We start from the raw sequence: 16,331 nt of genomic DNA, 5'->3' as shown, positions 1-16,331 counted from the left end.
GCTGAGGGCGGAGTGTGACCAAATGTGCATGCTCTACGGTTGCACAGTTTTGTGTTACTTAACAATAAAATCTGTTAAGAATTCAAATGAAAAGATGAAAGGCGTAGAAAGTCACTGCAAAATTGGGTAAATTAGCATGTCTTTATCTCTGTATAAATTAATAAAATGTGTAGTAGTTGTAGAGTAGTAAAATGAGTATAAAGCTAATACATTATAATATAATAGACTTTCATTCGACAGACCTAATAAAGTTTGTTTCCCATCTGATTACTGGCTGGACTGGACGGGACCCCTACACAAGGGATTTAGACAAAGGACACGTGAATCTAATGTAGAAACTGAAATATAATAAGAATGAGCCGTTGTTTTCATAAAAAATTTTAATTTCAAAGAGATTTTATTTGTGTAACCGTAGAGCATTCACACCTGAACACTCACTGCTCATAGCGAAGTGTAGGATACTTTTGGTCGACCAAATATTTTGTCGATCTGAGAACTAGGCTTACAATTTCGTATATACTCGTATGTAATATATTTGCCGGATTGCCGAATCTGGATCAGATCGGGTCATTATTATAACCAGAAGGCAAAAATTAAACTGCAGTGGCTATGCAACCCCCTTTCATGCGCTTACTCACTCGCTCTATCTCTCACACACTCTTTCTCGTGCAGTGTCTCCGGTTGAGGAGAGCGGCTGTTGTTGGCTTAAGAAGAGTGAAAGAGAGAGAGACAGATATAGCCGATACAATATCGGAAAAATGGAAAAATTTAAATTATTTTGAAATTCTAATTAAATAGATCATTAGAAGAAAAGAGGACGAATCTACTGCAAGACTTAACATTAGAAGAAAACTAGCGGTCGACAAATAAATTCGTCCCTTTTACGAACAGCGATACTAAAAGGCAGAGAGAGAGAGAGAGAATGCTCTCATCGGCAGTCATCGGCTCCGAGACCAATTCCGGTTACGTATAAAATGTATTGTATATGATGTATGTAGGTATTAAGGTATTAAGATACCTGGGCTCCCCGATCCTGGCATCACTGGAAGATGCCTCGAAGAGGACGCCAAGGGAACTTACTGCCTTTACTAAAAATACCTCGATTCTCGATGGCTTTCAAACCTCATAAGCACCCCCGCGACGGTTCATACCCCCCCATCCGGGTAACTAAGGGCCATACTGGCCTATGCGTGGCCCCACTGAGGGCCGTCCGGGTTAACCTAACCTAACCTAACATAATCAATAATAAGTCTATGTACATATGTATGTATGTGCATATATACTGACTGAGTATCGGCAAAGACCGCGGCTCACAACATTCCCTCTCGTTGCAGAGTCTGAATCAAATCGTATCACTATAATAGCCAGATGGATCAATTGAAATTTAAGTGGCTTAGGTTTATGAAGCAATAAAATAACAGGTTCAAAAGATAAGTGCAAGAATCAGACTAAGCATCCAGAGGCGTAGCGGGAGACGGATATGGTAAGAATTTGGCGAGAACGGGAGAAGATCAACTGATGATGGCGGGAGCGGAAGCGGACTACTGCGTGTTTCCGTGTCGGCGAACCGAAAAATATTGTATACTCACAAGTAATGCAATATTATGAAAGGATTTTAGAAATACAATAGTAACAAAAAATTATTAATAATTAATACACTCTGTAAGAGCACTATCCATGTAGTAGATAGTGCGGGTATACGTGTTTGTTGAAGGTTGCCTCCCTGCGGGCGTGGCCTGCTTGGCTGGCGGTGGCGGCTCAGATTTTGCCTTCCCGGCTAAGGGAGTGCTGGCGTGCCAAGTTCTTGGGGCAGCGTGTTCGCACGCTGCAGTTCGGTGGGAGCTTTACGCTTTACAGTGTTTTAAAAGACAACATAGCCTCTCCTCTGTATTTTCGTTGTGCTCGTCTTGCTAACAATATTGGCGAATCGCATTTGCTCGAGTTTTCCAATCCCACTAAAATCATTGACATTGCATTATTTACAAATTTGCCCTTTGCTTTCCCCCTTTGTTTATTGTTAAAACGTTTAATGGAAAAATAAACAGCCAAAATTTTGTTCTGCGAATGAAGGCGATCTGCGCCCTCCTTCTCCTTCTCCCTCTTCCAATTTCCCTTTCCCCGCAATGTGCATGCAGCCCGCTGAAAAAGTTCTCAGTGCCCTGGAATAAATAATATTTGCTTTTGGGACACAACTCCATTCAAATTATGATTCGGCGGTTCCTGGGCTGCCAAATGTTTGCAGTTGCATTTGGGAACTAGTCGAAGATGGAATGTATCGAAAGAGTGTCTCGAAAGGGCTCGTGGGTGGGAGAGGTACAGCCGGCTTTCCTCAACCAATTAATCTAAACAAAAACATAGAGGGACAGAGAGAGAGAGACAGGAAGATTGGGTCGCAGTGCAAAAGTTTCACTTCCAGCGGGGGACGTCATATGTTGAGAGAGGTGAAGGTGAGGATGGGGGTGCGGAGGCCATCAACGGGTCATGATTTCCACATGTTTACACGAAATGTGCAGCGGTTGAAGGGAAGGGGGACGATCCCGTATGAATGAATGATTGCAGCTCGGTACTGCGCCTGCTTCTTTCTCTGCTGCACCCGCTGCAGTCAGTGCTGCTGCATTGGTGTTGTAATTTATCCAGCTAGAGAAATATGGATTTATGCGGTTAGGCGGAGGAAGAGAGGGGTACATGTCAGGGGGCTCATCGCTTTGGGTGGTCGTTCGCCCCCGACTGCTGGGGCACATGTAAAGCGCATGCCTTTCGCGTCGCTGCTCTCATTGTTATACCCTTACAGAGGATATTATTCTTTCGAGTATATACATATATGTACATATATATGTATGTATGTATGTTGGCCAGAATCATTTCAGTCTCAATAAATACATTAGGATATGTTCTTGATCAGCTGAATCTATATACAATATATCTATAATTAAGTTAATTTGAATATAAACCAGTGTATCTTTGTAATAAAGCCGGGAAATTATCGATCTGCTAGGGTATCTGATGCTTCGGCACCCGTGGAAAGCCTTCCATTGATTTGCTATTTGCTGATGCCAACAAAATTGACGAACGACGTCGGCATTGCTCCAAAACTTCAATCGGCGCGCATGCAACAACAACAACTAAACCCAAAGAAAACAGCAACTAGAAGAGGAAGGAGAATATAAAGAAGAAGCAACAACAGCAAGAGCAAAGGCAATTAAAAGGATGGAATGGAAGGAGGAAGGCCTTGAAATAGATATACAGTTAATCCGATCGTTCTCTCTGTTGCACAAACTCTCTTTCTTATCTAACATTCTCACTCCACTCTCCTGAGAGCTCGACATGACATGCATATGAATGTACATACACGAGTGCATACATGTACCTCGTACATCTGTGTGTGGGAGAGTTTGGCACATGTGTTGGCTGTGTTTTGGGCAAACCCAAGATTAAGAAGATTAATTTCCCTGATAATTTGGGAACACGATTTTCGAAAAACTTTTTCGACCCGTTGAAAGGTTGAACAGACGTTCTCCCATTCCAACAATGCCCCCCACTATCCTTCTCCACTCAAAACTGAAGTAAAGTTGCAGACTGCAGACGCGAAACGTTTAAAGACTATTGATGGATTCTTCCCGACCGACGCCGCTTTTCCGCCGTCCGCGTTCGCCGCCCGTCACCCGTCGATCGTCGAATGCATCTTTCAATGGATTTTCGGCACTTTTCCTAAAGTCTTCAATGGGCCGACAAGTAGACAAAATAAATGATGGAATCCATGTCGAAGCGGGAGGATAAGTGTGAACGAAGGGGTTGTGCGGAGAGGGGAAGCGATAATTGGGATAGGAAATCGAATAGAATTTGATTACATTTAAGGATACAATCATTCAGTAATTTAATGTACTGAAAAATCCTTCACATTACTTCCCCCAAAACAAAGCAATAACTGGATTTGGTTTCAAAAATTCAGACGAGGGGTACAGCATTTGAGTTTAGTTTTCTATAGCTAGCAGCAAGTGAATTTCTTGAAATTTCAAAATAAAATCGTACAAAATTTTTCATCCTTTAAATAAATATAAATTATTCGCACAGCAAACATGTTTCGCATCACGTCCACTTTTAAAAAATTCAGCGATGTTTTCATGACCGCTCAACGTTATAAATCCAACAAGAAAGATTCTTGCGGAAAGAAAGAGGATCCCTGCAAGAAGAAAGAGGATCCTTGCAAGAAGAAGGAGGATCCTTGCAAGAAGAAAGAGGATCCCTGCAAAAAGAAGGAGGATCCCTGCAAAAAGAAGGAGGATCCCTGCAAGAAGAAAGAGGATCCCTGCAAGAAGAAGGAGGATTCCTGCAAAAAGAAGGCGGATCCATGCGGAAAAAGTAAGTTTAGTCCCATACAATAATCGGTTTTTAACCCTTCCCCAATTTGTAAAGAAAAACAGCCCACGGGTCCCAAATGCAAGGGCAAGGGCGGAGCTGGAGGATCGGGAGAGTGCAAGAAAGGCAAGAAGTAAAATTGGAAAAATTCAAAAAATCTAAAAAAAAAAAAAACAACTGAGAAATGAAACAAATTTATCTCAGTGGGCCAATCGAAACATATACTTCCATTACATTTCCGAAATCAAAATTTTCAGTATCCCAAACACTAGAACTCGATTCTCCTCGAACTGGTTTTTTTCTGGCGCTCTACCTGTGAATATAACACTATGTTCCTGATGGTATCCAACAATACTCTGCTGATCCTCAGGCATCGCGTGTCCAATGGGAATGGAATTGGTCTCTTCAGCACTCTCTGGGAAAAGTGCAAGGGGTTCCAGAAGGGTGAAAATACCGAGGTGTTTGAAGAAAAGGAACCTAAACGATAGAAGGTAATATCAAATAGTTAATGCATAACATGATCTTTCTTGATGTAGAGTTTATTCTTTCCTTTTTTCTAGAAGAGGGACCGATTCCCCCTGCCGAATAATGGACTACCATATTGTTGCCGGGGGCCAATTTTACAGCAAGATCATAAAACGGAACGCGCGCAGACATTATAAAGCCATAAAGCAACAACTAAGATCAGAGCAAAAATAGCCCAAAAACGGCAGGGAGGAGGCACTACATAGACAAGTGATAAAAAAGAATTTCCATGGGCAGTTTACGATGTATGTATGTCTCTAACTCTCCGCCGACCTACCATATGAGAGACCCAGAGGCCGTACCCAAGTCGTAGCGGAGAATCATCAAAATTTAAAGTGAACAATATTGAGAAATACAGAACCTAATTTGGGGAAAATATTATTATGATTGTTGCATTATTCTGGGGAAAAACTGCATTGTATCATCTAGCAGGTGCTTAAAAGAGCCCCCGCGTACGACTGCGATTTCTCAGCTCTCAATGCGAGATCATCTGGTTCCCAAATTCACGACAAAAGTTCAGACACCGGGGAATCCATAAATTTCCCGCTTGAAGGTGGGTGGGTCAGAGGATGCTTTTGAATGCTGGGATGGTCCATATACCCCATCTCCTGCACTCGTTTCTCCTGCTCTTCCTCCGATTTTATGGCAATTCAATTGCACTGGCACTGACTTTTGTTTCCTGCTGCTGCTGCTGCTGCTGTTGCCTCTGGCTCCCCCTCCTACGTTTCGTCGCAGGGCAGGTTGCAGCCGTATGGCTCTGGCCGTGTAAGATCTGTATTTTTGGTTTTTTCTCCTAGGCCTAATGTAAACAACTGATAAAATAAAATTCCCCTTCCATCACGGGCACGGGTCGCGTCGCACTTGTCAGCACAAGAGTTGGGAATGGAATAGAAAATTTGTTCTGCTACCGCCTGATTTTCTAATTTTCTTTGCCTTGGATTTCCCAATGCGATTGATCGTTGTAATACTTATATGAGAAACTCTCGATTTTTTTTTTTTTGGGTAATTATTACTTGCTTTCCCAATGTAAACAGATTGAAGCGGCTAATTTTAGTTGATGAGATTATTTGATTTTCCTTTACGATTCTGCGGCCTCATATTGTTGGTGTGACGTTTGAAATCATAAAAATGGGGTTATCAAAAATCCTTTTGAAGATTGGTGGGTTAGCAATTGTTCTACACTATATATTTTGCGGGATTAAGTACTATATACAGATGCAGATGTTTTGGATTTCTATTAAAATCTGTTTATTCTTTTGTATTGTATTGCTATTCTATTTTGTCTAAAAGTAATTGAATCGTACTTCTGTTCTGGGGCTCAGGTACAGGTATTTCTATCCAAACCAGCCCTTCTTGCCGCCCTTGCCTCCTTTTTTGTTGCACGGATCCTGATCGCAGCAATTCTGCTTTTGACAGGAATCCTCGCAGCAGTCATTCTGGCAGGAATCCTTCTTGCACTGATCCTGGCAGCAATCTTGCTTCGGACAACAATCCTGTTTGGGGCAACAATCTTGCTTTGGGCAGCTGTCCTTCTGCTTCGGGCAGCAGGGCTTCTTCTGGTTGGAGTCCTGGCAACAGTCCTTCTGGTTGCCCTTCTTGGACTTGGTCCTTCGGGTGGACATCAGGGCATCGCTCATCTTCAGGAAAGTGGAGTTCGTCAAGCGATTCATACTGGAATTTTGATTTATATGTTGCCTCAACGATGTGTGTTTCTGAATTATACTGACATTCGACTGACAGACATGTGTGTGTGGGTTTTCCTTCCTCTCAAAATGTTGCTATGTTTGCAGTTTTGGGTTTTCGGTTACATATTTCCTAGAGTCCGGGCTACCGACTGCTTCTCAAGTGCCGACCACACATTAGCCGTGATGATGTCCCCGTCCCAGCCATTGCAAGAGGAGGGGGAGAAACGTCCAGGCGGCGCCATGTCAAAATATTTGTCGTCAATTGGTTCGTCGTCAATTTATGGTGTGGATAATTAGGCGACTGCTGCGTCAGGATGTCGCCGTCGATTAAACCATAGAGAAATTTAAATTTATTTGTTTTTTCTCCTTTCCCCTCCCGTTGACGATGAAACATCCACTCGAACATGATACATATGTGGTCTGGGTAACCGATCTTGTTTTTCTTTTCACTAATGATCGCGTGATGATTAGCTGTCAGGGGAGAGACCTATGTACATGTGTATGTACATACATATACTCGTATATGATCTTGTTGTTCATGGGGGTTCAAGGTGCCTGAAAGCAATACTCATTTATAAATAGGAATCTTTTCAGGAACAGGCATCGATCTGGTTGGGAGACTATTCCCACATAAATGTAGTTTGAAGATAACTTTCATTGATATTCTGATCGCAGAATTACAGATCTTCAAGTGAAGCTTTTTATGCTTGAAAATTCCACAGTGATCAGCGAAATATCTTTATAACCCAAAGTTTCAGCATTCAACTGTCAAGTTTTTGGAATCAGTTCCACCAATCATCATGACATTTCAATGCTGGCCGGGGCATATTTCACCCTCAACTCGGATCAACGGATATTTTTAGGCCCCACAGGTGCGCTGCCCTCGAAGGCCAGAGACCAAGACCCATAAAAAATACCCCCACAAGACGGGAAAAGGAGAGGGGGGAGCTACAAAAGGCCAGGAAGAAGAACAAAGAGAAAAGCGAACGACAGGGAGAAGCACACAGAACCAATGACGACAATGAGCGTCAAATGAAACGAAACAGATGCCAACCAATCCAATGGATGCGATCGAAGGAATACTGGAAGATCGAAGTTCGGATCGGGTGAACGTTGGGCACTTTTCACATAATCAGCAATGGGGGCTGCTTCCTTCCAATTTGGCCAGAGAGCGCTTAAACCAAAAGATTAATTACTGCTAACGTTGCGGAATCGATGAGAGGCAAGTAAATTCCCCCATTTTCAGCGTATATCGCATCAGATGTTCTATGTACAATCTGTATCTGTATCTGTATTTGTATCTGTTTCCTGTGTCGCGGCCCCTTCCGATCCGATCAGCACGGATTTGTTGGGAGTGAGTCAGCGTCAACGCATTCTTAAGTACCGGCTATTAAACTAAAAGCTAAACAAGAGAAAAACCGGACCCCAAAGTGGAAATGGCTTTTGTGTGAGGATCAGATTGTCGATTGCCGTTTGCCGTTTGCCGATCGATTGAGAGTGCTTGTGCTCCCCCAAAAACACTGCTTCCTATACAAAGTTGCATACTTTTTTTTTGTATATCTCTCTCTCTCTCTCTCTTTTCTTCTTTAGATTTATCTTGGCTTTTCTTGCTTTTTTGTTGGTGTTGTTATTTTCTCAATTTTTGTACATTTGGCGCCATTATTGCGCACCAAAATGGATCGCAAGTCTATAAATTCTTCAGTTTTATTGCGACCGCTTCGACAGCTGAAAGCGTAAAGCGCCAGACGAGGGAGGGCATACAGAAGGGAAGGAGGTACAGCAGGGTGAACTAGTGGGGGTATAGCTGGAGAGGAAGAGAAGGTAGTGGGATTTGAACTTTTACGATAGCTGCCATAGTTTGCATAGTTTGGCAATGGCATCGACAAAACGGCAAATTCTTGGCCATCTTGCGCAAGGCGTCGGCCATCTTGGATACACATAGAGCTCCACACATACAAACACATGGACATATCACAGCGGCAAAGGTGTTTATGGGCCCCCAGAGAAGTGCCAAAGTGTGGTAATCGTTGGGTCACAACAGGAGGCAAAGATTGAAAATCCAAGGGGTCTGGTAGAAGTAGGGCCAAAAGAATGAGAGGAATCTGGCTTTAATGATAAAACTTGGTATTGAATATATGTATGTAGTTTTTGATATACGGGTAATTGTTTTTCAAGGCGTTTTAATGCTTAAAACATTTTCCATTGTACAATCTAGTATAAACATATTTTATTTGATTTCTTTTGAATTAAATAATTGATAATATATATGTACATATATATAAAAGGAAATATATATCACAAACACAGATGGGGATAGACTTCCGTATCTATCCGTACCCTGTTTACCACTAAAAACTTTACACCAATCAATCCATAACATCCAATCCACAAAAGTTTGTCAACTCAACCACACCGATCCAACCAACCAAACGGTATCCGCGAACCACTCAAAACACAGAACAGCTCCCGTTTAATGGAGAATTAAGCGTTGGTATCGCATAAATATTTACAAAAACAGACAAACAAAGTCGTGGGAAACAACAATAACAACTTAAGAGGTCTATAGTTAAACAAAAAAGGAAAGAAAATAATATTCTGTTTGTGTATTTCATTTCGTGTTTTTTTTCGACCAACCAACACGTGATCGTAATCAAAACTCTGAGACAGAGACAGAGAGAGAGAGCAAATCATTTGATGCTATCGGAGATTGGAATCATTTTGAGTGAGATCTAAGCAACAAATTGCACAGACGAATATCTAAATATTTAAACAAAAAAATGTTGGTCAGCCAGTGGCAAGCGCTCTATGGTCAGGGGGGAAAGTTTAACTAGACGGCATAATTTTTGGGGCAGCAACTCTTGTGTAAATATTTTGAAATTCTTGTAGCGATACACAAAGAAAAATAGTGTTAATTTTGTATTGAATATATAAATATGAAGACATATGTTTACATATATTGAGTAGATATAGAATAAATAAATATTAAACAAGAATATCCATCCAAAGTTTGGAAATTGTATAAAATCACATTTCAATATTCCCTTCAAATGTATCCCTGTTTTTCCAAATGCATGTACATACCATCTCTTTCTCGCACTCGCACTCGCACTCTCTCTCTCTCCCTCTTCCACTTCCACTAAACTGATCTTTGCTCTGGACTTTTTGAGGCGTAAAAACTGTTTAATAATTAGTGGGCGTGGCAGATCGAGAATCGGGATGGCAGAGGAACGAGGGCTCCGTTTAGATGCAATTGTTTGCTTTTACCAGTTGTTGTAGGTCAGTGTGCAAAAACAATTCCAAATGCTGCTCCTTCTTCTACTATATACAAAAAGATGGTCATGGTGTTGGTTCTATGAGATTGTGTGTTTAGAGTAAAGCGTTTAATTGTTAAATGTTTATTAAAACTACAGTTTATACAATGCCATAGAGATGCAAACTGGAGCGGAGAGAGATGGATAAAGATACAGAGAGAGAGAGAGAAAGAGAGAGAGAGAGATTAGGGTCATCAATGGGATGCGATTGGATATGGTGTATGGTATAATATTGGATTGTAGTATTCTTTTGAGAAGGCGACGGCAATGGCAACCCGTCGTATACACAATTTTGTTTACAAACATCGCATAGTAGTAAACAATTTTCGGCCATTTAATAACATTAACATTAAAAATTAAAAGCAAAACAGAAGCCATACCATACCATACCACACCGTACCATCGAACGATCTATGCAGACTTATCGCTTTATTATGATTATCTGAACTTGAAAAACGGAACAACAATGTGGAATGATGACAGCTTTTGTTTGGGAATTCCCTTGGTCTATGTTTATTATGACTGTTTCGGTGGCTACAGCAGGGGCAATGGCTATTCCATTGAAGAGGATCGGAGCTCACACTGGGACGACTCTAGGACCTGGATCGCACTGATGTGATGTGCGGATCGATTCGAAGATGGCTACTTGATCGTAATCTGTTGGCCGAACGGAACTGTTGACCCAGTTATGGGTGACGCACATGGAGCGCGATGTGTGGTCGCTTGGCCAGTGCATTGGCTGAACGAACGCCTTATAGCCTGATGGCTATAAATAACCTCCTATAAAGACAAGATGTCGTACCGGGAAATGCAAAAATAAAACCTGACAGGGATGCCGTGTCCGGCAGATATTCAGCGATTTATAAACATATTTTTGACCAAATTACTGCCCGACTGAATCATCAAAGTGCTGATCAGAAGGATAGAGACTAGGAAGCTTTGGATGTAGAATCTAACAAACTTACACCTAAACTTCTAAAGACTCATTTGAATAAATTTCCCGATTGACTTATTGCTTAATTTATCATCATGCTACATTTACCATATATATACATAGTTAACACCTTTCTTGGAGCTATGTATATGCCAGAATATACCCATAATTTTGATTATTCTTAGTCATTGCTCCTCCGTGTTTTCTGGGGATCCAATGCAATTAATAATTTTCTTGCATCGGTTCGGGGTCCATGATCTATTGGGGACTGTTTAATTTATTCCTCACCCGACGATAAATTCCTGAAACGCAAACAGCTGAAAAAAAAATAAGAGAAAAGAAAAGCCAACAATAGGTAGAAGTAATAATAATCAAAAGTAAAATTAATTTATGGCCGCCAAAAACGCAGAAGCCGTAAGAAAAATGGCCAACAGTGAAAAGTATCTTTGCGCTCCAATGGAACCACTAAAGAACTGGGTAAACTCGGCAATTGCTTTCGGAAATTCGTGGAAAATTGCGAGTGGCTTGAGAAGCGAGTATTTGCCAAAAATCCAAGGAAATTAAAATATCTTTCAGGCGGCCAGAAAATAAAACGGCATGAATTTTCCATACCGATTTTCCCCCCGTCCGATTTTCCCAATCTGACAAATAGAATTTCGTGAAATATAAACAAAACTCCGCCTCCGTGTGTCTCCCGCCGCCAGCGGCCACAAAATGTATCTGTATCTTTGTGCGTGTGCCGCCCCGTGTGCTCGCTCGCTGTATCTCTTTGGGGTTTTTGGGGGAATTGAAACGTTTCGTTGCCTCATGCGCTGGCTCTCTCTTTCGCTCTCGCTCTCGCTCCCTCTTTCTCTCTTTCTCTCTCGTTCTCGCTTTCCAAGAGGCAGAACGTCGCCATCTCACGGTCGCGTCGGCGTAGTGCTGACAGCAATGGCGGCACTCACGGCAGGGAAGGGAGAGGGTTGCTGCTGCTGTACGTCCCGTGATCAGGCCGTACAGAGAACAGAACAGAGAACGACTAAATCAATTAACAGCTCGTTTCGAATGCTGCCACCAGCCACCAGCCACTGCGGCTTCCTTTTCCTCGAAATCCGTAGACCAATTTATTTTTGGGTTCAATATTTTGGGGATCGGATCTCTGGGTTTTTCCCGACTATGTATTTATTAACTGTTGACTGCACAGACGCTCACAGCGGGAGTACAAAACCAAGGTATTTGATCGGCAATGAATAAGAAATGAGGAATGAGAGATTTCCATTTAGAACAAGAAATATCAGAGCATGTACTTTATTTTCCTTTTGAATATCCAATTGGATACCTTGGACAATAACATGGATTTCTATTAAAGTGTTCAGATACCTTACATAGCATACACCCTTCCCGATCTCCAATGACGAAAGTTGGCAGTTGCCAGCATTAAAAATTCCATTCCGATCAATTGAACGAACCAATTGCCAGCCAGAGAGAAAAAGAAACCTACACAGCCATACAGAAAAAGAGATAGAGAGAGCCAGAGCGAGAGCGAGAGAGACCTATGAGAGAGCGATGCGAACGTTTTGCGTAACTAAAAAAAGAATTCCGTTCAAGTGGCGTCCAGCCAGGAGGGAGCGCCAGCAGATGGATGCATTCTCGCATTCACTTGATCGAAAACAGCCAAAGCGAACGGTACTTGTAACGGAACACACAAGGATCGGTAGAGCAAAAATAAACATAGAAAACAAGGAGATTTCGAAAGGAGTACGTAGGATCGAAAAGAAATATTGGAACGAAATTTTTTTAAAAAGTGAAACATGATAAAAAGTGAAGAAGTTTCTGATCTGAATGGCCGCTCGGCCATGAGTGTGGACCAGCTGGGGGGTTCCTACTACCATCCGCATCCATTCACCCACCCACATCCGCATCATTCGCATCCTGCCAGCCATTCCGTGCATCTGTATCGCACGAGCAATCTGCTCCCTCCTGGCGGTGGCTATCAGACTGGAATGGGCGGGGGTGGTGAGTCGCCCACTGATATGATCGATGAGAAGCCCAATATCGAGTACATGGATCGCAAGTGCTATATGGATGCCAGTGGCATGGCCACGCCCACCTCACAGCACTACAGCCTGAATGCTCTGCATAGCATGGGAACGCCGCCGGCTTCGTCGAGTCCCATTCCACCATACGGCGCGCTGATGACGGCCCAATCCCATTCGGCGGGCTCCATGTCGCCGAATTCCAGCTCGAAGACGCCCACGGATCAGGACATGCAGTACGTGAGCTCCTCGTCGGTGAAGGCACCACCGCTGCAAATGCAACTGCAGCCGATGAACCACCAGTACACATCGACCATTAAGTACTGCTCGAACAATACAATCCTCAGTGCTAATGATTACCAGCTGCTGACCAGCCACGAGGTGGATCCACAGCCACAGTTGCAGCATCACCATCCGCAGCAGCATCAGCAGCACCATGAGCATCATGAGCATCAGGAGCATCATGAGCATCATGAGCATCATGAGCATCATGAGCATCATGAGCATCACGAGCATCATGAGCATCACGAGCAGCACTCACCCCCAGGTAGTGCCTATATGCCAATCTCTGCCTCGCCCACGCAGGTCATCACCAATGCCCATGGAATGTCCGTTCCGAATTACTCCAGCGCCAGCTCCTCGCCTGCCAAGTCCCTCAATGGCTCTGATTCCTTGCCACCAGCACCAGCCTCCAGTCAGAGCTCCCAGGGCAAGTCGGGTGGTTTGAAGGCCCAAGATATTACCAGTCCAGATACAACTAAAAAGTCCGGAACTCGGCGTCCGGAAAAACCCGCTATGAGTTACATCAATATGATTGGACACGCCATCAAGGAGTCGCCCTCGGGAAAGCTCACACTCTCGGAGATTTATGGGTATTTGCAGAAGAGGTAAGCTATTGGGGATCGGGATTAGGAGTAGGGGAATTCGATATTTATTCGATTCTTGCCATTCGATAGGCATTAGAACAGAGAAGCCACTAGCACTATAGTTATTTGTTCATGCTGTATCTTAAAGATCGTTCAATTAGTGGTATCTATTGGTGTTTCGAACGGATGGAAGACAGTCTTACTTGAAGATCCAAGCAGAGAAAGAGGGATAAGCGACAAAATATAACCAAGGACTCACATGATACACAATAAATATGGAGGTCTCTAGAAGTGCGGCTTTCTAAGCGATAAGTTCCGAAAATTATATTTCGATTTCTTAGGAGCTATAGTAATGACCAAGCGGGAAAGTAACATAACATAATTTTATATTTCTCTTCAAATGACTTTTCCAAGTAACAAATACCACAACTGGCCGGTCACTGCTTTCTCAAGCTCTCGAATAACACGCGCCGTCACACGGAGACATGTATGTAGAAAAATAGAACCAAAGATGGGGACTATTGGCGATATCGACACTGGGAACTCGGATCCCCGCGACATACACATATCGACATACACAGACACATACAGAGACGATCAGTGTTACTGGGGGTTTATTTATTTGCAACCGATTTTATTTAGTCAGCCGATTCCCTTCCCAAGCCCAAATTCTCCGCTTTCCCCTCATAGCTCCAATGCGCATCCTTCAGATACGAGTATCTCGTATTTCTGGCGGCGTGTTTGGATTTTGATTTCGATTGCCATTTCGGCGACGAGACGGAAATCCACTTGAGCTTTGTCCGACTGCTGGCACGGGAAGGGGGAGGAGACGACGACATGCGTGAGAGGCTTTTAAGCTGACATCGTTTGATTGTTTCTGTTGCCGGGTGTTTTCAGTGCTTCAGGGGTCCAAGGGTCCACGGGTCCAAGTGTCCAAGGGTCCACTCTCCAGGGTCCCCTAACGAAATCAGAATTTTTAATTGGGTTTTCGCCAGCACAGCCAAATAAATAAACGCCCGATTATCAACTTTTGTCTTTCGGCAGCTACGAGTTCTTCAACGGGCCATATGTCGGATGGAAGAACTCGGTGCGTCATAATCTCAGCCTGAACGAGTGCTTCAAGAAGCTGCCCAAGGGCATGGGTGTTGGAAAGCCAGGCAAAGGCAACTACTGGACAATCGACGAAAACTCGGCGCACTTGTTCGAGGATGAGGGAAGCCTGAGGCGTCGTCCGCGTGGATATCGCTCTAAGATCAAGGTCAAGTCGCATGCAGGTCTTGCGAATGGCTTTTACGCTGGCAGTTATGGAGATGCGGGAATGGTGATTACTGTCAAGCACTTCGTCTATGTAGATCCTCTTCAACTAAGCTCTCGCTCTCTCTCTTTCTCTTTCTCGAATCTCCTTCAGGACAATGCCAACTTCTATGCCTCTCCTGCTTATGCCAGCTATGATTACAGTCCTGGACCGAATGGCGTCTCCCCGGCTGGCGCTCAGGGTTTCGGGGATGCCTGGAATGTTCATGCCGCTCACAGTAGATCCCCGGGTGTGGGCATTGGCGGTCTGCCCCAGTACTCAAACATCTCTTGCTTGACAGGAGGCAATAATTTGAATGGATCTTCCACCCCGCCGATGGCCCACCCTGCCCTGGGTATGGGCTCCGGCCCAGGCTCCTCTCCAGCTGGATCTGTGGTGCCGGCGCTTCAAAGTGATTATGCGCCAGCCGCCAGTCTCGTGGCTGCGGGCTATTCCTATGCAACAAGTGTCAATCGCTTGGATAACGGTGAGTGGAACTGTCGGGGATTAGGGGGGGCGTCTGAAGTCTAGGGTCTGGGCAGCCCTCAAAGGGTAGAGTTAAACGAGTGCCTGGGTGTTCGCGTCAATCAGGGCAATATAATTGCTGACGGTTCACATCTCGGATTACCGCCACGAAGTTGGATGGATGGAGGAAACAACATATGGTAATCTATCACTCCCTCAGTTGATGGACTTTTTGTGTTTTATAGTTGCCGCCGCCGCCGTCGCGACGTAGTGTGAATTTTAGCGCTTGTCCATAAAAAAGACTTTCCCACTTTAATCGGTTTTCCCTCCGGCAGATTTCCGCTCCTTATCGCTGCAGCAGCTTCCCGGCCTGTCCACCATCCAGCACGCTCAGGCCCAAGCCCATGCGCAGGCCCATGCGCAGGCACAGGCACAGGCGCAGGCACAGGCGCAGGCACAGGCGCAGGCACAGGCGCAGGCACAGGCGCAGGCGCAGCACCACCATCAGAACCATCATGATCATGGATCCATGATCGATCGATAGATCGCAAACCGGTTTACCTGCCGCCCATAGCTCCGCCCCCCACATCGGTGGCGGTCAATGGCGGGGGCTACTACGATGCTCTCAAGTACCCCAATTAGCCACAGCCACGAGCCAATGGGGAGTTGTCATCATTATTACCTCAAAGGATAAGCAATTTAATGAGCTGTTTAAGTAGGGCCAGACAAAAGATAGTTGCATAGTGCGTACTTTTTTTATTCTTTTATTTTTTTTTCTATTATAAAACAATTATGAAATTATGAATAAATATTAAATTATATGATAAATGTAGCAATAAAAAGAAAACCAATTAAAAAGAAGACATGTATAGTACAGAGA

At 43.8% G+C, this 16,331-nt stretch overlaps 3 protein-coding genes across 4 annotated transcripts; 2 read left to right on the top strand and 1 right to left on the bottom strand.

Annotated features, from left to right (window-relative positions):
• Positions 1 to 3,934: 3,934 nt before the first annotated feature.
• LOC6900935 (cornifin-A) lies at positions 3,935 to 5,262 on the top strand. Of its 2 annotated transcripts, none has more exons than XM_015187053.2 (3): positions 3,935 to 4,359; positions 4,414 to 4,847; positions 4,920 to 5,262. In XM_015187053.2, the coding sequence occupies exons 1-2, from the start codon at positions 4,077 to 4,079 to the stop codon at positions 4,491 to 4,493; spliced, it is 363 nt and encodes a 120-aa protein (XP_015042539.2). In that variant the 5' UTR covers positions 3,935 to 4,076; the 3' UTR covers positions 4,494 to 4,847; positions 4,920 to 5,262. The 2 variants fall into 2 exon arrangements, with proteins under 2 accessions (XP_015042539.2, XP_002134728.3); XM_002134692.3 differs by having other exon boundaries at positions 4,917 to 5,262.
• A 953-nt stretch (positions 5,263 to 6,215) lies between these two features.
• On the bottom strand, positions 6,216 to 6,551 carry LOC6900936 (keratin-associated protein 5-3-like). The gene has a single exon (XM_002134693.2). The coding sequence runs from the start codon at positions 6,549 to 6,551 to the stop codon at positions 6,216 to 6,218; it is 336 nt and encodes a 111-aa protein (XP_002134729.2).
• Positions 6,552 to 12,404: 5,853 nt separating this feature from the next.
• Positions 12,405 to 16,331, top strand: bin (biniou). The gene is made up of 4 exons (XM_002134694.3): positions 12,405 to 13,713; positions 14,737 to 15,013; positions 15,101 to 15,473; positions 15,787 to 16,331. The coding sequence occupies exons 1-4, from the start codon at positions 12,602 to 12,604 to the stop codon at positions 15,993 to 15,995; spliced, it is 1,971 nt and encodes a 656-aa protein (XP_002134730.3). The 5' UTR covers positions 12,405 to 12,601; the 3' UTR covers positions 15,996 to 16,331.

This window comes from Drosophila pseudoobscura, chromosome X, assembly GCF_009870125.1.
Source record: "Drosophila pseudoobscura strain MV-25-SWS-2005 chromosome X, UCI_Dpse_MV25, whole genome shotgun sequence".
Classification (NCBI taxonomy): domain Eukaryota; kingdom Metazoa; phylum Arthropoda; class Insecta; order Diptera; family Drosophilidae; genus Drosophila; species Drosophila pseudoobscura.
This window is presented reverse-complemented; position numbering and strand designations above follow the sequence as displayed.